The sequence below is a fragment of the Dermochelys coriacea genome, chromosome 10, assembly GCF_009764565.3.
Source record: "Dermochelys coriacea isolate rDerCor1 chromosome 10, rDerCor1.pri.v4, whole genome shotgun sequence".
Classification (NCBI taxonomy): Eukaryota; Metazoa; Chordata; order Testudines; family Dermochelyidae; genus Dermochelys; species Dermochelys coriacea.
In genome coordinates, this window is record NC_050077.1 from 52442772 (window position 1) to 52463315 (window position 20544).

At 46.3% G+C, this 20544-nt stretch overlaps 1 protein-coding gene across 24 annotated transcripts in view; it reads right to left on the reverse strand.

Moving 5' to 3' along the window:
- TPM1 (tropomyosin 1) overlaps positions 1–6958 on the reverse strand; it is a 23144-nt gene extending 16186 nt beyond the window's left edge. For 5 of the 24 annotated variants that reach the window (XM_038418753.2, XM_038418752.2, XM_038418751.2 and 2 more), the window contains exon 1: positions 2288–2493. In XM_038418753.2, the coding sequence (XP_038274681.1) occupies positions 2288–2419 (132 nt within the window). In that variant the 5' untranslated portion in view covers positions 2420–2493. Of the gene's footprint in view, positions 1–2287; positions 2513–5554; positions 5681–5854; positions 5981–6575 lie in introns of those variants that run through there. The other 19 variants (XM_043493416.1, XM_038418741.2, XM_038418758.2 and 16 more) reach the window with 14 other exon arrangements.
- Positions 6959–20544: the final 13586 nt, after the last annotated feature.

Sequence of the window (20544 nt, forward strand, 5' to 3'; positions counted from 1 at the left end):
ATCCATGTTTAAGGATGTTTAATATGGGAACTATTAAATTAGCAAAACTATGACATGATCTGCCTCTGTGAAAATGGTATGTGAAGTGACTGGTGAGAATGTAAAGTACTGTTACAGAATTCGAATGAGCCATCACTGTTGTCTCTGAGAAGGCCATCTGCAACCAGTCAGGAAGTATTCCACTTGCTGATGGACCTCAGATAACATGCTTGTGCATTTACTGCCTAGATTAGAACACACACAAAATTCCAGATTATAGGGAAAGGCCACCAGAGACCCTACAACCAGTTTTTCTATTATAATGAAATAAATGAATGCTGATAAGTGACATCAAAGAACAAAGTTTTCTATAAACACTGAAGACAGAAAACACCTCTGTGAGGTAAATTTTTACTATACACTTTTTACATATGGGAAACTTTAGCTACAGAGAAAAGGAGTACTTGTGGCACCTTAGAGACTAACAAATTTATTTGAGCATAAGTTTTCTGAAGCGAGCTGTAGCTCATGAAAGCTTATGCTCAAATAAATTTGTTAGTCTCTAAGGTGCCACAAGTACTCCTTTTCTTTTTGCGAATACAGACTAACACAGTTGCTACTCTGAAACCTGTCATTATTTAGGTACAGAGATACTAAAAGCATTACCAAAGGACAATGGCAAAGCAAAGAATAAAACTTCCAGTCCCTTGCAGTAACCACTAGACAAAACCACATCCCTAGACACATACTGGATGATGCTCCTTCTTTTTTTGTAATGTATTCTGTATAAAAACCTGAGCAAAACAAATATTTCTGTAAGGAGTATCTTGGTTCCTACTTTTTATACCCAAGCCATTAGCTGACCTTTAAACCATTTGCTAGTCTGAAAAAAAAGAGTTTGTTCACTTTAGAGAGAGGAAGGATGGTTAAGGCACTACCCTGGCTCTCAGTAGATCCAGGTTCACTTCCCTACTGTTCTTATAGACTTCCTGTGTGACCTTGGGGAGGTCACTTAGTTTCTCTGTGCTTTGGCTATCCATCTATAGAATGGGGATAATAGCACAGGGGTGCTGTGAGGATAAATATATTAAAGACTGAGACACTTAGATACTGGGTAATGTGGGCCATATAAGCACTTTAGACACACAGATTTGTATATCATTTAGAGACATTGTTGCCAAATGCTCAGAATTGGCTGCCCCAGTTCATAGTCACCTAAGTAAAAGTAACCTGATTTTCAGAAGAGCTGAGCACTTACCTCAGTAGGAACTGTAGGTACCCAGCACTTCAAAAATCAGGTCACTTATTTAGATGCCTAAATATATACTTAGAACCCCACTGTATGCACGCAACTTTGAACATTTTGTTCACTGTTCGTTAGCATGAACGTTTATGCTAGACAACCTAGTTTACCCTAAAATATCTTCAGAATCTTTTATTTTTAAACTTAACATTTTAGACTAATAGTCACAATTATCTAGTACTTATCTGAAATCCAAACCGTACTTGCTAAAAATATTTGTCTTGAGGTGTCTGTCTTAAGCCTGATGTTACATTCTTAGAAAAAAAAACCCATTTAACTGGCATTTAAAGTAACCACTGTGTTAGAGAAAACTGTCAATGAAGTCTCCAAGTCTAGGTTGTCCAGGAAAAGGAATGCAACAATAAATACTTCTGAAATTTGCAACCCATCAGGTACAGACTGCTATACATCCGTGATCACAAATCTGAAAAACAGGCTATCCTCCCAGGAAATAGGAGGATCACAAACACTGGCACTGAGTTTCACAATGGAATTGAGATTATGAAGCCTCATTAGGCCACTGAGCAGAACACAGCCCACAGCAAAGGGCCAGCTACACGCTTCCCAGTGTAAAAACTAATTTAAAGGGAAAGGGTGTATGTGCCCTTGCCTAGCCCCTAAAAGCTGCACAGTGCTGAATGAAAGGGTGGGGGAAAGGGGAACAGGGGACAGCCTGAGTCTCTGCCACCACCTCTGAGATTTGCCTCCAGGATACTGTTGTTCTGCTACGAATCTAAACCCAGCCCAGCCCTTCCCTTCCCCTTCACACACACGCTCCCACGCCAGCTCCTGCAGAGGCCACATGCAGGGAGCGAGAAGAAACCCGCCCGGCAATCAGCCCAAGGAGCGGCAGACAGGGATCTCGCTGGGTGTGTCCGCCAGCAGGGCGCAGGGCAGAGGAGATGGGGCGCGCACACAGCCCTGGGAAGGAGCGGGAAGGGCCGGCTGCCGGCCCCACGGAGAAGGCAGGAGCAGCCCTGGGGGGCGCTGCCCGGGGTTCGGTACCTGCTCTCGCAGCGCCCGCTCCTGGTCCAGGGCCCGCTGCAGGCTGCCCGCCTGCTCCTCGGCGGTGTCTGCCTGCTGTTGCAGGCTCCGGATCTTCCTCCGCACCGCCTCCAGCGAGCTCAGCCCCGCCATGGCCCCGGCCCCGGCCCCAGGCCCCGCACCGCCGCCGCTCCCTGCGCTGGGGCTCGGCTACACCTCGCCCCGCCTCGGCCCCGGAAGTTCCCCCGCCTCCCCCTGCGCTGCCCGGCGGCGTCCGCACTGCGCCCGGGGCTGCCCCGCGGGCAGGGCAACGGGGTGCGCACGGAGCCCCAGACCGGCCGGTGCCACAGGGAGCGTGCGGGGGCAGGCAGAGGAAACCCCAGGCTGGGCTCTGCAAATGGGGGGAGGGGAGGATACAGACAATGGGGGTTAGGAGACGAGGAAGGGCTCAGGAACCCGGCTGGGCTCTGCAATGGGGCGGGGTGGGAAGGCCCCAGGGACCCAGGCTAGCGCTGCAATGAGCGGAGGGAGGAGGTAGGACCTAGGCAGAACCCTGTAATGGGGGGTGGGGTGGAGGAAGGACACAGGGACCCTTGGACTCTGCAAGGACTGGAGGGGAGGGAGGGAGGGAGAGACATGGACCCAGGCGGGGCCCTGCAATGGGGGAGGGGAAGAAAGAGAGACGGACAGACACGGACCCAGGCGGGGCCCTGCAATGGGGGAGGGGAAGAAAGAGAGACGGACAGACACGGACCCAGGCTGGGCTCTGCAATGGGCGCGGGCGGATGGAGGACACACGGACCCAGGCTGGGGTCGGCACCGGTGGATTCAGCATGGCATGTGCAATGGCGGGTGGAGATGGAGAAGATCCCAGGGTGGCCCGTGCAGTGGGTGGGGGAAGGCACTGGACTCTAAAGAGGCTGGGGGGACGCTAGCCCGGCCGGTGTGAGGCAGGGCCAGTGGGCACGGTCCTGCTGCCTCCATTCATGCACGGGCGTTGCGGAGGGACGTGAGCAACTAGCCTGGCAGCGAGGGGCGGCAGCGCCACCTGCCGCCCACATTGAGGCCCATCTCTGTCCACGGGCTGCTCCCCAAGGCGGGAGAAGGGACGGACGGTGGCGGTGTGTGAAGCCACCAATCAAAGTGGGTGGAAGGCCAGGAGTTCCCCACCCTCCGCCTACATCGCAGAGGAACACTGAATAGGGACAAGGGCCCGCTTAGCTGACTCAGTCGCTCGGGAAGCTGTGCCGCATGTGCCACGTGGTGGGGTTTAAGGCACAGAGCCTGGAGCCTGCCAGGGAGCAATGCTCAGGGGGTTGTTACCCCCCAGGGGAGGTGAGTCGGTGGCTCTCAGGCTCAGGAAGTGGTTTAAGGCGTGACTGAATTTTGCATGGGTGAGTCATTTGATTTTCCTAACTCCCTCATGTGAGCTCACCCCCCACTCCCTGTGACAGATCTCTCTCTCAGAGCTTGGACCGATGTGCAGTAGGAGGAGGAATACTCTGAATAAACGATTTGTGCCCCCAAAGATACTCTATATATCTGCTTCCCCGCAACCCCTTATCACAACAGGAGACACCGCATACACCAGGAAACACAATATTGCAGAGCAGCTTTTAAATCTCTGCCTTTGTCTAGAAGAGAAAACAAGCCAGGCATCCAAGCTACCCTCTGCTTGAGCGGTTACTGCAAATAAAACTGCTTTCTCCACACCAGTTCCAAAATGGTGTTTTCCTTCCAAGTAAAGGGAAATGGCACCATGACTGCATTGGAGACGTCTCTCTTTTCATGAAAGCAATCTAGTAACATTTCTCTCCCCTCTCCTGCCTTCTTCTTCAGGCAAGCTATTTCCAAATAGTTTGCATACTTTTCCTTATAAGGAAGATCTCCTTGGATCTATATGCGGCTCCTTTGAACAAGTTAAATAAACGTCCTGCGGGAGAGCTGCCTCTCATCCATTTAGCCTTATACAGAGAAAGAAAGACATCTGATCCATATTATACAGAGTCTCTCTCTCTCTCTCTCACACACACACACACACACTTTTTTAAGATCCTGAGCTCCATCCTAAAATTAGGAATCAAGCTGTACAGCCTATACTGGGACTGAAACACTTTTTTAAAAAAAAGTAAACAGAAATGTATTGTTTTCTTTCATACACAATTAGATCTTTCTTGTTTACATTTCATCCTCTAAAGTATTTTCCCTGCACCTAAAATACTTTGCTTCATCATCATCTCTAAAACTCCTTCCCAACTGTATTATTTTTAGAGATTCATTTTAAAAGCTGAGTTAAGGGGGGAAATACATCATCAATTTGGAAGAGTTGTGCATCACCTAATCCTATAATTCAGAGGTGAAATTCACTCATAGGGAATTGAATCCTACAATGGTGGCCAGAGGGATCTGGATGTAAAGCTGTAGAAATGCTAAATTTATATGTACTACATGCATGAAACTATTTAATGCTTGTCAAGGGGCAAACAGATGGGTGGGATGAGGGTTCGGGTGGGGTGCAAGCTTTCACACGATACCGTATAAAGCATTGAGCTATATATAACCCCCAGCTTGCTCTCTGGATCTCTATCCCACTGACTGCAGACCTAGCAAATATCATCTTCGGGGGGGGGGGGGGCTGTCTTATCCTTTAACAGGTGAATTATTAACCTCAAATATCTCCAGACATTAAAATCCAGGAGATGGCCTTCAATTTAAGAACCACTGAGTTAGGGTAACCTAAGCTGTAATGCTTCAGTGAAGGCATAACTGATGTTAGGCCTCTTTTGTACCCCAGCAGGTAGCTGTGTATATGTTAAAAGACCCAGTATTAAGAGTAAAACAGCAATCCTTACTGTTCTTGGCATAGGGAAAAATAGACGCAATTAACTCACTGATAAAAACATCTTTAAATGACTGCAAATACTTTTCTCAGACAGGAGAAATGGTAATTTTTCCCTCTCTACCCGCCCCCTTTTAATCGTCTAAATAAACATCCCACCCACCCCTTACTTACAAGCTCTGTCTAGAGAGGTGGGTACACATGAAATGCACATGTGCTGAGTGAACAGAAATCCATGTCTGTGCCTTTGATGGTGTGTGCACCTCATGCAAGAAGGCAGCGTGGTTTCACCTCTGACCAGGAAACACCTGGCCCCTACAGCAAGCATGTCCCTGGGATGCAGCTGGACGGAAGCACAAGCATGTCTCCTGTGTAGAGGGCAGTAGGGTTTGGGAGGGTAGGGAGGGTGTTGTGTGTGTCTATTGGGGGAAGGGGGGGCACTAACTTACGTCTGCAGCCTTTTTCTCAGCCACTTCCAGCTTTTCCTGTGCATCTTTCAGGGACTCGGAGTATTTGTCCAGCTCATCCTCAGTGCCCTTCAGCTTCTTTTGCAGAGCCACCAAGTCGTCCTCCAGCTGCGAGATGGGTGGAAAGTGGTGGAGTAGGAAGGGGGGGAGGAAGGGTGCAGCAGGCAATGTGATCGCGCAAAGGAGAAGTGTGGGTGCGGAGGGACAGAAAAGGACAGACGGACAGAGAGAGAAGAGGAGAGAGAGTTAGATTCCCTTTTGCTCTTGGCAGAGGCACGCTACCTTGGTGGCCTTCTCTTCTGCTGAGAAGAGGCTTTCCTCCGCCTTGTGCAGCTCCTCCAGCACTTGGTCCCTCGTATCCTCCGTCACATGCAATTGCTTTTCCAATTGCACAATGTCCTCCTCAAACTAGGCGCACACAGAGGAAATACAATGCACAGATACATTTTTTCTGGATATTTCCCCCTCTTCCCTTCCCCAACCTCCCCGTAAATGCAATTTAAAAAAGAATCCAACTCCATCCCAGGAAAGGAGTGGAACACATCTGGAAAGCGGCACTGCATTTGCAAGGGAATACTTCTGCTTTCAGATGCTTAGCATAAAATGGGGGCGAGGAGGCTGGGGAACACATGGGCTAACTTGCACTTAGCTAAATCAAAGCAGAGCTGTCCGTCACCAGCCAGCTACTAATTTTTACACTTTATTCCGGCTCTAAGGGACATTTGAAGTCTGTCTGGCCCCCTTTTCCCCTTTCCCCCTCCCCAAATCCCTCGGGTAGTTATTCAAATCTATTCCACTGGTGTACATTCCGCTCTTTCGAGTTACTCAGTCCCTTTGGGCGGGGAGGGGAATCCCATGAAGCAAAGTCCAGCCAGTCGGTAAGAGCCCACACGGAGGAGAGCTGGGCCAAACTGCTGCTCCAGCCTGCGAGCTGCACGAGGACCCCGAGGGGGTGCTGCTGGGGGCTACTGACTCGCGCGCTGGCACGCGGCGAAATGCAGACCTGCTTGCTCCTGTCCTCCGCCGCCTTCTTATCCGCTTCGGCTTGCTCGGCTCGGTCCAGGGCGTTCTCCTTGTCGAGCTTCAGCATCTGCATCTTCTTCTTGATGGCATCCATGGTGGCGGCGGGCTAGGAGTCCACACGCACAGGCAGGACCCAGGCGGCGGAAGGGACGGGGCGGGCTGCGGGAGGCGGGTCTGTGCTGGGGCTGAGCGCCGGGCTGCAGTGCGAGCGCCGGCCGGGCAGCGCCGCGCAGATATGTACGTTCCACGGGGGCTGCCTGCATTCCTCAAGCCAGCCATCCAATACTTTTTTGGAGAGGGCTTGTCTCCCCCCCGCCCCCTGGCCTCGTCCCTAACCCCCCCCCCCCCCCCCGGCTCTCATCACTCCCAGCTTTTTTTTTTTCCCCCACCTCCAGCCTTTGCTCTCCCATTCGCTGCCGCCTACCATTTGACCGTGGATATGACTATATATGGGATCCGATGGGCTAGGGAGGGAAGGCGGGCGGGCAGGGGCAGAGACTTGTGCCTGGGTCTGCTCTGAATACGGGGGACGGGCCGTTTGCTGGTGCCGGGGGCAGGCCAGAGCGGGTTGCGCGGGTGATGCTGTGAGCGAGGGCGGACTGTCTGCAGGGAGCGAAGTTATGCCTGAACTGCCCCATCCTGCAAAGTACTGGCGTGAGCCGAGCGCTTGGGGGATCGTTCTGCTCCGCAGCGGGGCTGGCTCGTCCCATCCCAGAGCCTCCAGTAAAGCCCAGCCCCAAAAGCACCGGGAGCCCGCCGAGCTTTCCTCCCTTCCTGTAACAACAGGCTTCTTTCTAACAGACCACAAGGTATAGGCATTAACTCCATCGGGTCATTCCCTGGGGTGTGGTGACGGCTGGAGGGCTGTGTGTGGGTTTGTCTCACAAATCCATTCACAGTTTTCACACACAGCTTTAAGGAAACCTTAAAGAGCCTTGAGGCTCAATGATGTACAGGGCTGGTGAAACTTTCTTCGCTTTTGCCCTTTGCGCAGGGAGGAAGTCAGATTTCTGCACCCACAACTGGAACCGATCATCTTCTGGCTTGTTACTACATTTCTACTGGAACTACCAGATTTGGGAAGACAGTATGGGGAAAGAAAACAAGAGGGCCTGCTAGAGGTTAACTTTCTGCATTTAAAAAATGGATTAATTTAAAATAGTTCATCTCCTGTAAAACACATCAGTTTTTCTGACTGGAGAAAGAAATTATATTCCTAATAGAATGTAGGCAGATGGTGAGCTCTTAGAGATAGGGGCTGTTACATGTTCTGTGTTTGTACAGTGCCTAGCACAATCCAGACTAGGACCTCTACACACACTGTAATATCAATAATAATTTAAGTAAAACATGCAGTATTGGAAATAGGGATTGACTTATAAACAGGCATGTCTACTTCCCACATCCTCTTCTAATAGACCGATTTATTTTATTTTTTTTACAAGTTTTCCTATTTGTTTTCTCAGTGAGCAACCATCACTGCAACCAACCCCCAGACAAAAGAATGTTGCAGCCAGAAGGATTTCTCTGAATGTCTGTAAAGTAGTTATGTCAAGGAGGAGGAGTTTGTTCAGTGCCCCCAGAGATATGGACTCGGCCCTCTGAAAATAGCTGAGTTGATAAGGTTGACCAAACAACTTGTAAGCACTTCTGAGGTCTATCATATTCCTCTCCAGTATTTCATCACATTCTTAATCAGGAGAGAAGGGGTAGGTGGGAAACCCCTGTTACACATAAAAGTGGTGCAAGTGTTAACTTTCTAGCAATTGATTTTGGGCTCACGGGGCAGTTAAACTACAGAAAATGTTAAGGCAACTGGTTTGGTATGGTGAGTTGGGCAGATCTTGTAAATCTTTGCATAGTTTGTGCTGTAAAGAACGAAGACAAGTAGATCCATGTGAAATGATAGATGGCTGCTACTCCTGGGCTCTTCTCATATGAAATTAAAAGATTTACACAAAACCTGAAATGTATGAAGGAAATGTTTAGATAGTTTAAGTTAAAAATGAGAGACTCAAGCAACCCTGAAAACAATTAAGAAAATGATATATAATTAAATGGAGACTTATTTTCCCTACTGTGGTTTTTCCATAGTGAAATAAGGTGTTATGTTTCATTAGCACACGGAGCAAGATACAACAGGGTCTCTCCGACCCTGACAAACACAACACAGGTATACCTTCTCACAATTTAAGAAAGTAAATTGTGCTGTATGCGGAAGTGCATGATCTGCAGGATTTGATTGCACAAAGGTGGCAATGAACCAACCTCATGTGGCTTTTGTCCGGATTAAGGAATTTTAGAAAATTCCTCAATGAGGCTATGATTGGTTCAACTGAATCAATGTTAGCCATAGCATAGGCCAAGCTCCAACAGCGTCTAGCATGCTTACCTGCTGCTAGGGTGATCAGACATCCCGATATTATTGGGACTGTCCCGATATTAGGGGCTTTGTCTTATATAGGTAACTATACCTGCCTCCCTGGAAAAAAAAAAAAAAGTGTCCCAAATTTTCACACTTGTTTTCTGGTCACCCTAGCTGGGGCAATTAGAGCTGTGAAACAAAGGAGCCAAGGGAGGTAAGTATCCATCTCCCTTTGAATTTCAATGTTCAGAGCATCAAAGGGGGAACAAACCAAAAAACAACCAACCCTAAATTTCAACCCACCAGAGTTTGGGTCTGTGGGTTGGTTTCAGCCCATTATGAAGGCAGTGGCTATTTGCAGGATCTGAGTTCACATATCAAAAGGTGTAAAGTCAAAGGTGTTTGGATCAATCTCTACTACAGAATGTATAATTTCACCAGTGAAGGATAAGCTTTTTGTATTGTTATCCCTAGTGTAAAGGTTAATTGTAGTGCTCATTGCAATAGTATCTGATCGTCCTACAAGAGTAAAAGATAGTAATAGGGATATCTCTAGAGGATGAAATTCTTCCCTCTGTCTTCCTTTAAAATGGATTTAAACTGAGCCTGGGTGTCAGTGGTTAATTCCATCTGGATGAGGTGTCAAAAGACAAAATTGTGGGAAAGATATTTTAAATATACCTAGATAGGAACAAAGAGTCTGTTTTTAAAAAATCCTTTGTAAATTAATTTGTCTGCTTAGTCATTTATTTGTGATCACCTCTTTAACTTCCATCAGCTTCAGTGGGAGCAGGATTGGGCTCTTATCTGGGTTCGTATGGATTTAAAAAAAAAAACGAATTACATTTTGCATGGCAAACCAATTTTATTTTGAAATGCAGCAATATGTTTCATGCAGATGCTAGGGTTCCAAAACCAAAAATGACTTTAAAAGTGTAAAATGCTGTGGGATTAGGAATACTATAAGGCAGCTCTGTCGCCCCTGGGTAGAATTAATGTCTTGGCAAATTAAAATAACATCCTGAATATCAATTAAGGAGTGGGCCTCATAGGCACGGACAAGACTTGCATCTAGTTCCCTTTAGCTGAAAGGATGTTGGCCCTGACTGGGAGCCTCAAGGGTGGGATGGGGAACTTGGAAAGTAATGGGTATATTGGAAGTGGGCAATCCTTGGATCTCTGGAAGATACCTAGAGGAAGTTGCCACTTCCCCAGGAAAAAGGAAATCTTGAGGTTCTTCTCACACTAAAATCTCTGATTAGTGCAGTTTGTTTATATCATGACTCCAAGGTCTCCCATGGATCTGAATTTTAGAGGTGATTTAAATTGTTTTTCTGATAGAAACAAAGAGAAGCACAAACATGGTCATCTTACCTTTTACTGAACTTTTCAAGTTGCTTGGGTATTTCTGCTCCATCTGGCTAGAAAAGGTAGGCCTTGCATTTAAGAGATATACACGATTGTTTTCTCTCTCTCTGCTTTAAAAAGTGATACTTGAGGAAAGTATGTTTTGAAGTTACTTATTAATATTGAAAAAAGATGCAGCACAAACACTGATTTTCCAAGATAATGATAATACTCATACGTTACTAGTAACGCCAGTTACTCTTTCACCACTTTCAGCCAGAGATCTCTGTCATAGCACTTCAGCTGAGTTGAGGTTGTAATCCCTCTTAATTCACAACCAGCACACTGGCCCCTTAACAACCATTTTACCTGTCTCTGGCAAGATGACAGAAGATAATTGACATTGCTAAAAGAAAATACCTATTGCAGTTATATTGTGTTTTGTTAAATAAATTAGGCTTTTTAAAAGTTGGACAATACAGAGAAGAAAGACACAGAAAGAGTACGCTTAAACAATACTTTTAGTTTTCCCTGCAACAAAGGGTTCTGTTATCTAGTAAGCTTAATTGCCAGATGGTGTTACCTCTCAGAACATGACTGGAAGCTGACTTTTCTTAGACCAAATGCAGCAGTGGAATGTAACTTGAGAGGGATGTCTCTCTTTGTTCAGAGCTCAGGTTAGGTCTGAAAACACACAGAGGAGCAAGTGGATGTCGTATTCATATGCATATTGCCTTGAAACACATCCCTTCCTGATAAGGCTGTTTTTTAGGAATAAAACTTTACACCATCACAGATGCATTTCAAACAGGCTTTTTGAATTTGTCAGGTTACACACACACACACACACACACTTACACTTTAAAAAATTGTTCTGCTCTCCCTAGATGGCTGTTGTCTGAGCTGTTAAGACATGACACCTAACTACTGATGAGGACTGGTTTTGCCAGTTCTTGGCAAACAGATAAAGGTGATTAAGCACTCAAATAGGTCAGCTGTATGAGCTCACAGGTCTGTTTCATGCAGAGAGAGAGAGTTAGCAACACTAATTTATTTCAGTACAGGCAAAACCTGATTTGAACAAAGGTCTCACAGAGATCTGAAACATTTTTATAATTAGGGTCCATAAAAATGAATTTGGGATGGAGAGAACGACATGAATTTTGGGAATCAGAAAAAAAATCACTAATTTTTTTATATATTAAAATAAAATATATAACAAATACAACACTAAAAATCATAATTACTGATCAATTAGGCAGGCTTTGCCAACAGTTTGATTGATTGATCTTTTCATCTAAGGATCTCAAAGAGCTTTATAATAAATTAGCTAAACCACATAATATTCTGGCAAGATAGGTATATTATACAGAGCATAAAGTGAGAAAATAAAATGGAAGCAACTGAGAGGATAAATTACCCGCCCACAGTTCCACAATTCAATCTTGATCTTGAGCTCACTGAAATCAATGGCAAAACCTCCCATTGACTTCAGTGGTGCAAGGCTTAAGTTAGTGGTAGAACTTGAAATATAACACTGGAGTCTTGACTCCCAGTTCCCTGCTCAATCCACTGGATAATATGCACATGCAAAAAGTGTCTGTGAATATTACAGCTGCATGTACTAAAAGCTCTCACTGTCACCACTGTGAATGTTTTCAGTCATGTTTCTAGGATGAGCAGTACAGGTGTTAATTTAAGATTGGGAAATAAAGTGGGTAATAAACCACTGGCATTTTCTAAAATTATTTTACAATTTTTGCTTTGAAAATACTCTGTTCCCATCTGAACTTCTGTCATCCAAGAAGGCAGTTCCCTACAGTCTGCTAGTTTCCTTAAAGGTGAAAGTATTTATAGTACAGTCTTCGGCACCTGCCCTGATCTATAACGCAAGGGTCTGTTCAGATGCCACACCAAATTCTGTTGGTTAGAAACCATGAGCTAATGTCTTAAAATATCTCCAAGGAGGTCTGTAAGACTCACTTAATCCTAGTCACTCTACTATTATTAATACTACTAAACTATGCAATATTACATGTCCCCATTTTTTCCTTTTTTAAATCAAGAGGCCCTTGGGTTCAGGGAGCAGGTAATTATGAAATGCTATTTTCATTCTCTGAAAAAACAACAAGAGCTGAGCAGTGAAGAGGCAGAAAAAGACCAGAATTGGAACATTTTCCCACATCCTGCCTTTCATAGATTCAGAGAGTTTAAGGCCAGAAGGGACTATTAGATCATTGTGTTTGACCTCCTGGATACTGCATACTATTAAACTTCACCCAGTTACTCCTGTATTGAGCTCACTTGTATTTGGCTAAAGCATGCACTATTCTTAATGGATGACACTTGAGGCAGGTACAGCACAAGGGGATCCTGGCCCATTACTCAGACTCCAAGGTTCTACGATAATACAAATAATAATAATCAAGAGATGGAAAATCCAACACTAGCCTTAACAGCTTGTTTCAGTGGTTAATCATCCTTGCTGTTAAAAACATGTGCCTTATTTCTCATATGAATTTGTCTGGCTTCAGTTTCCAGCCATTAGTTCTTGTTACTCTTTCTCAACCAGATTAAGTCCTTTAGTACCCGGTATTTTCTCCCTGTGAAGGTAGTTATACATTGTAATCAAATCTCCCTGTAATCTTCTTTTTGATAAGATAAAACAGATCGAGTTCTTTACGTCTCTTGCTGTAATTCCAGCACCCTCTACAATTTTTTCAATATCCTTATGAAAACATAGACATCCAAACTGAACTTAACATTCCAGAATTAGTCTCACCAATGCTGTATACAAAGGTAAAACCACCTCGTTACTCCTGTTTACATCTCCATTACAGGCATTAGCCCGTTTTATAACAGCATTGTGCAGGGAGCTCTCGGTAAGCTGTTGGTCCATTATGACTCCTAAATCCTTGTCAGAGTTACTGCTTTCTAGAGGATTTAGTTGCTGCCTCTGTCCTATTTTCTTGAAAGTGATAAGTATGGAAAAGCCTGATTCCATGTGTTCTGGTCATCCCCTCTTAGCCCTGGTCTACACTAGGCGTTGAGGTCGAATTTAGCAGCGTTAAATCGATGTAACCCTGCACCCATCCACATGACAAAGCCCTTTTTTTTTTTTTTTTTTTTTTTTTGACTTAAAGGGCTCTTAAAATTGATTTCCTTACTCCACCCCCGACAAGGCGATTAGCGCTGAAATCAGTTTTGCTGGGTTGAATTTGGGGTACTATGGACACAATTAGATGGTATTGGCCTCCGGGAGCTATCCCAGAGTGCTCCATTGTGACCTCTCTGGACAGCACTCTCAACTCAGATGCACTGACAGGTAGACAGGAAAAGGCCCGCGAACTTTTGAATTTCAATTTCCTGTTTGGCCAGTGTGGCAAGCTGCAGGTGACCATGCAGAGCTCATCAGCAGAGGTGACCATGATGGAGTCCCAGAATCGCAAAAGAGTTCCAGCATGGACCAAACGGGAGGTACGGGATCTGATCGCTGTATGGGGAGAGGAATCCGTGCTATCAGAACTACGTTCCAGTTTTCGAAATGCCAAAATATTTGTGAAAATCTCCCAGTGCATGAAGGACAGAGTCCATAACAGGAACCCAAAGCAGTGCCGTGTGAAACTTAAGGAGCTGAGGCAAGCCTACCAGAAAACCAGAGAGGTGAACAGCCGCTCCTCGTCAGAGCCCCAAACATGCTGCTTCTATGATGAGCTGCATGCCATTTTAGGGGGTTCTGCCACCACTACCCCAGCCGTGTTGTTTGACTCCTTCAATGGAGATGGAGGCAACATGGAAGCAGGTTTTGGGGACGAGGAAGACGATGAGGAGGAGGCTGTAGATAGCTCACAGCAAACAAGCGGAGAAACCAGTTTTCCCGACAACCAGGAACTGTTTCTCACCCTGGACCTGGAGCCAGTACCCCCCGAACCCACCCCAGGCTGCCTCCCGGTCCCACCAGGCGAAGAAGGGACCTCTGGTGAGTGTACCTTTTAAAATACTATAAAAGATTTAAAAGCCAGCATGTTTAATGATTAATTTGCCCTGGCATTCGTGGTTCTCCTGGATGTACTCCCAAAGCCTTTGCAAAAGCAGCCTTATTCCATCCACCATGGTAGGACACTTTACCACTCCAGGCCAGTAGCACGTACTCGGGAATCATTGTAGAACAAAGCATTGCAGTGTATGTTTGCTGGCGTTCAAACAACATCCATTCTTTATCTCTCTGTGTTATCCTCAGGAGAGTGATATCGTTCATGGTCACCTGACTGAAATAGGGTGCTTTTCTTAAGGGGACATTCAGACGTGCCCGTTCCTGCTGGGCTGTTTGTCTATGGCTGAACAGAAATGTTCCCTGCTGTTAGCCACACGGGGGGGGGGGGAAATGCGACCTTGTAACGAAAGCACATGTGCTATGTATGTAAAGTTAACAGCAAGGTTTACCATGAAAGAGAGCGTACCCATTGTTCTATAAAAATGTGTCTTTTTAAATACCACTGTCCCTTTTTTTTTCTCTACCAGCTGCATGTGTTTCAAGGATCACAGGATCTTCTCCTTCCCAGAGGCAAGCAAAGATTAGAAGGCGAAAAAAAACGCACTCGCGATGAAATGTTCTCTGAGCTCATTCTGTCCTCCCACACTGACAGAGCACAGACGAATGCATGGAGGCAGACAATGTCAGAGTGCAGGAAAGCACAAAATGACCCGGAGGAGAGGTGGTGAGCTGAAGAGAGTAAGTGGCGGGCTGAAGAGAGAGCTGAAGCTGAAAGGTGACAGCAGCATGATGACAGGAGGCAGGATGCAATGCTGAGGCTGCTGGAGGATCAAACTAATATGCTCCAGAGTATGGTTGAGCTGCAGGAAAAGCAGCAGGAGCACAGACCGCCACTACAGCCCCTGTGTAACCAACCACCCTCCTCCCCAAGTTCCATAGCCTCCTCACCCAGATGCCCAAGAACGCAGTGGGGGGGCCTCTGGCTACCCAGCCACTCCACCCCAGAGGATTGCACAAGTAACAGAAGGCTGGCATTCAATAAGTTTTAAACTTTTAAAGTGCTGTGTGACCTTGTCCTTCCCTCCTCCACCACCCCTCCTGGGCTATCTTGGTAATTATCCCCCTATTTGTGTGATGAATTAATAAAGAATGCATGAATGTGAAGCAACAATGACTTTATTGCCTCTGCAAGCGGTGATCAAAAGGAGGTGGGGAGGGTGGTTAGCTTGCAGGGAAGTTGAGTCAACCAAGGGGCAGGGGGGGTTTCATCAAGGAGAAACAAACAGAACTTTCACACTGTAGCCTGGCCAGTCATGAAACTGGTTTTCAAAGCTTCTCTGATGCGCGCCGCACCCTCCTGTGCTCTTCTAACTACCCTGGTGTCTGGCTGTGCGTAACCAGCAGCCAGGCGATTTGCCTCAACCTCCCACCCCGCCATAAACGTCTCCCCTTTACTCTCACAGATATTGTGAAGCGCACAATGTACACAAAGCAAGCAGTAATAACCGTGGGAATACTGGTTTCGCTGAGGTCTAACCGAGTCAGTAAACTGCACCAGTGCGCTTTTAAACGTCCAAATGCACATTCTACCACCATTTTGCACTTGCTCAGCCTGTAGTTGAACAGCTCCTGACTACTCTCCAGGCTGCCTATGTATGGCTTCATGAGCCATGGCATTAAGGGGTAGGCTGGGTCCCCAAGGATAACTATAGGCATTTCAACATCCCCAACGGTTATTTTCTGGTCTGGGAAGAAAGTCCCTTCCTGCAGCTTTTGAAACAGACCAGAGTTCCTGAAGATGCGAGCGTCATGTACCTTTCCCAGCCATCCCACATTGATGTTGGTGAAATGTCCCTTGTGATCCACCAGTGCTTGCAGCACTATTGAAAAGTACCCCTTGCGGTTTATGTACTCACTGGCTTGGTGCTCCGGTGCCAAGATAGGGATATGGGTTCCGTCTAAGGCCCCACCACAGTTAGGGAATCCCATTGCAGCAAAGCCATCCACTGTGACCTGCACATTTCCCAGGGTCACTACCCTTGATATCAGCAGATCTTTGATTGCGTTGGCTACTTGCATCACAGCAGCCCCCACAGTAGATTTGCCCACTCCAAATTGATTCCCAACTGACCGGTAGCTGTCTGGCGTTGCAAGCTTCCGCAGGGCTATTTCCACTCGCTTCTCAACTGTGAGGGCTGCTCTCATCTTGGTATTCTTGCACCTCAGGGCAGGGGAAAGCAAGTCACAAAGTTCCATGAAAGTGCCCTTACGCATGCGAAAGTTTCGCAGCCACTGGAAATAGTCCCAGACCCGCAACACTATGCGATCTCACCAGTCTGTGCTTGTTTCCCGAGCCCAGAATTGGCGTTCCACTGCATGAACCTGCCCCATTAGCACCATGATGCCCACATTGGCAGGGCCCGTGCTTTGAGAGGTCTGTGTCCATGTACTCATCACTCTCGTCACCGCGCTGATGTCGCCTACTCGCCCGGTTTCGCTTTGCAAGGTTCTGGTGCTGCATATACTGCTGGATAATGCGTGTGGTGTTTAATGTGCTCCTAATTGCCAAAGTGATCTAAGCAGGCTCCATGCTTGCCATGGTATGGCGTCTGCAAAGAAAAAAGGCGCGGAACGATTGTCTGCTGTTGTCCTGACGGAGGGAGTGGCGACTGATGACACAGCTTACAGGGTTGGCTTACAGGGAATTAAAATCAACAAAGGGGGTGGCTTTGCGAGAAACTGAACGGCCGCCTCAAGGATAGAACTCAAAACCTCAAGGAAAGAACTCAAAATTGGGTTTAGCAGGCCGTCTATTTCACAGAGGGAGGGAGGAGAAAATGAATACAAAACAAATCTGGTCTATTTCTTGTTTTGAGCCACTTCATCTATCTTTATACATCATGCTGGCAGCAGACTGTGCAGTACAACTGCTAGTCATCGTCACCTCCTGGGTGCTCGGCAGAAGATGGTGCAGTATGACTACTGGCCATCATCTTCTGCTGGCTGCAAATTAAAAGACAGTGCACTGCCGATAGGACTCATGAGACGAAACAAGGGAAATGACCTGGCTGAGTCACTCCCATGTTTGCCCAGGCGCCCGGTTAAAAGAGCACCCAGGACTACGTCGACAACGGCTACCAGTCATACTGCACTGTCTGCTGCCAAAAGGCAATAAACTGCTGCTGTGTAGCAATGCAGTACCATATCCGCCAGCACCCAGGAGACATATGGTGACGGTTAGCTGAGTGGGCTCCATGCTTGCTGTGGTATGGCGTCTGCACAAGTAACTCAAGAAAAAAGGTGCAAAATGATGGTCTGCCCTTGCTTTTACGGCGGGAGGGAGGGAACGGGGGCCTGATGATATGTACCCAGAACCACCCGCAACAATGTTTTAGCCCCATCAGGCACTGGGATTTCTACCCAGATTCAAATGGGCGGTGGAGACTGTGGGAACTGTGGGATAGCTACCCACAGTGCAAAGCTCCGGAAGTCAACGGTTGCCTCGGTACTGTGGACACAGTCCGCCAACTACATGCACTTAGAGCATTTGTGTGGGGACACACACACTCGACTGTATAAAAACGCTTTCTACAAAACCGACTTCTATAAATTCGACCTAATTTCGTAGTGTAGACATACCCTTACTCTTCAATATCACAGCCTGTAATATTACACAAGGCGGGGAGCGGCGGGGGGGGAGGTCTTTTACAGGGATTCATGGTTTCAGTTGCAACCAGAGAAATCATGAAAGCAAGGGTGTAAAAATAGGCGAACATACATTTCTTCAAGCCCTTTGCAAAGCGGAGGCCTTGGGGTAATGGGAGTTGAAGAGCCAGCCCTCCCTGCAGTGGTGGCTCTTGTCCCAAAGGGCTGGGCTGGCTCTCTGCTCCAGGCATTGCCACCTGGTGCACGGGGTTGCAGCTCTGTCCAGGGTAGGCCCAGCTACCCCTCCCCCTGATGGAAGGGTGGCTGAGCCAATCCAGAGTGACACTGTGATCCTGTGTGCCAGGTTGCAACATAAGGAGCGGAGAGCTGGGCATAGCCCCACAGGAAGGAGGCACTGCTGTGGGGGGAGTGCAGGGCTGGCCCCCTCCCTCAGAGCCTTCCCTTTGCATGCTGGGATTAGAGTTGTGGTGCTGTGGTGAAGGGTGTTGCTGTGGGTGGTCAGTGCCCCCTCAGCAGTTTAGTGTAGTGCAACCATTGAACTGGGAGGCTACGTTCACCCCTGACACAAGTTCGTTCTTCTTCTCCACTCCTTGCACCTAAACCCAATAAATATGGAAATGTCAGGTAGGGAAAAAAATACTTGTCACTTGCTCTCTGAGTCTATTTAATGTGGAAGTCAATGAGGCCCAGTGAATATGGGACCCCCAAATGCTGTCTTTACAAAGTCACTTTTAGGGTAGAACCACATTGTCAGGTTTTTGTGTGGATACCCCACACAATAAACAACATGAATAACCGTGAAGCACGTGTCTGCCTGCTTTCATTTAATGAATACACTTGGGATTGTTTTTGCAGGAAGTCTATTGAAAGGCCTGGAGGAACAGTCAGTGAAAATGTTCCATCTCTTCCATTCATTTTGATTACAGTCTGTTTGCTCTTGAAAGTAGTGAGCACGGTACTGTGACATAGAAGGGAAGAATGCCAAAGATGATAAGTAAAACTCAAGGTAAAGTTTTCATAATGTGTTATGGAGGTACAAGTATGACATAAAGCCTGACCACACAAACACCAAGCTGAAATGGATTGTGCATTAACTATATCAGAGATCAAAAAAGAACTTTTGGACTGGGGGCTGACTGTCATGTCACATTGGTGTGAAACTGGCATTTATTAACTTAACTGAAGTTGCTCCTGATCTACATCAGTGCAATTGCTAATCAGACTCAGCCCTTCTGCATGTGAGGATAGGAAAAGCGTGGTAAAAATGCCCACCATATAGGCCTGGTTAGCAGATTGGAGTGGGACAAACTGGACAATAACAAAGACCCTACATTCAGAAGACGTTGGTCCATTTCTATTAAGCAGTTCTTTTGCCAATGCACTGAGATATATATATATACACACACTCTATGATTATAATGTCCACCAGCACATCTAGATAATTACAAGCTCTGCTAAAAGAAAAGGAGTACTTGTGGCACCTTAGAGACTAACAAATTTATTTGAGCATAAGCTTTCGTGAGCTACAGCTCACTTCATCGGATGCATTGATGAAGTGAGCTGTAGCTCACGAAAGCTTATGTTCAAATAAATTTGTTAGTCTCTAAGTGCCACAAGTACTCCTTTTCTTTTTGCAAATACAGACCAACACGGCGGCTACTCTGAAACCTGTCATTATGCAAAGCTCTGCTAAAGTATAGGTTTGCAATTTTTTGGCAGAACAACAAACATATCCATTTATGAAACCACTGAACTGTTTTACATTGCTGTCTGTATTGATATGAGGACATATAACAACAAGTAATTAAGATACAATTATGATAAAAACAGCAGCCAAAAAATCTGATGGCATTTTTGACACTCACACTTTAGCACCCTAGCTCAGTGGAGGAGAATGTAGAAATGGATTGTGGCAGCAAGCTGTTTACCTCTTCTTGGTGCCTGAGGGGAAACCTGATTAGGAATGTCTTGAGATCCAGTGGTAGAACCTGTGACTGTGACTATATAATAATAGCAATTTCTAGAGCAGTAGAGGCAGTACAGAAAGTGGAATAAAAGAACAGCATCAATAACTGCATGGGAATGGTAATTTCCTTGCAAGAATTACTTTTTGTATTGACAGGTTTCAGAGTAGCAGCCGTGTTAGTCTGTATTCGCAAAAAGAAAAGGAGTACTTGTGGCACCTTAGAGACTAACAAATTTATTAGAGCATAAGCTTTCGTGAGCTACAGCTCACTTCATCGGATGCATTTGGTGGAAAAAACAGAGGAGAGATTTATATACACACACACAGAGAACATGAAACAATGGGTTTATCATACACACTGTAAGGAGAGTGATCACTTAAGATAAGCCATCACCAACAGCGGGGGGGGGAAGGAGGAAAACCTTTCATGGTGACAAGCAGGTAGGCTAATTCCAGCAGTTAACAAGAATATCAGAGGAACAGTGGGGGGTGGGGTGGGAGGGAGAAATACCATGGGGAAATAGTTTTTAAAACCATTATTTTAAGCATTAGCAGTAAAACCCAAGAGATTTCAAGATGAAATGTACTTTGGGTTCTGAATGTAGCTAGAA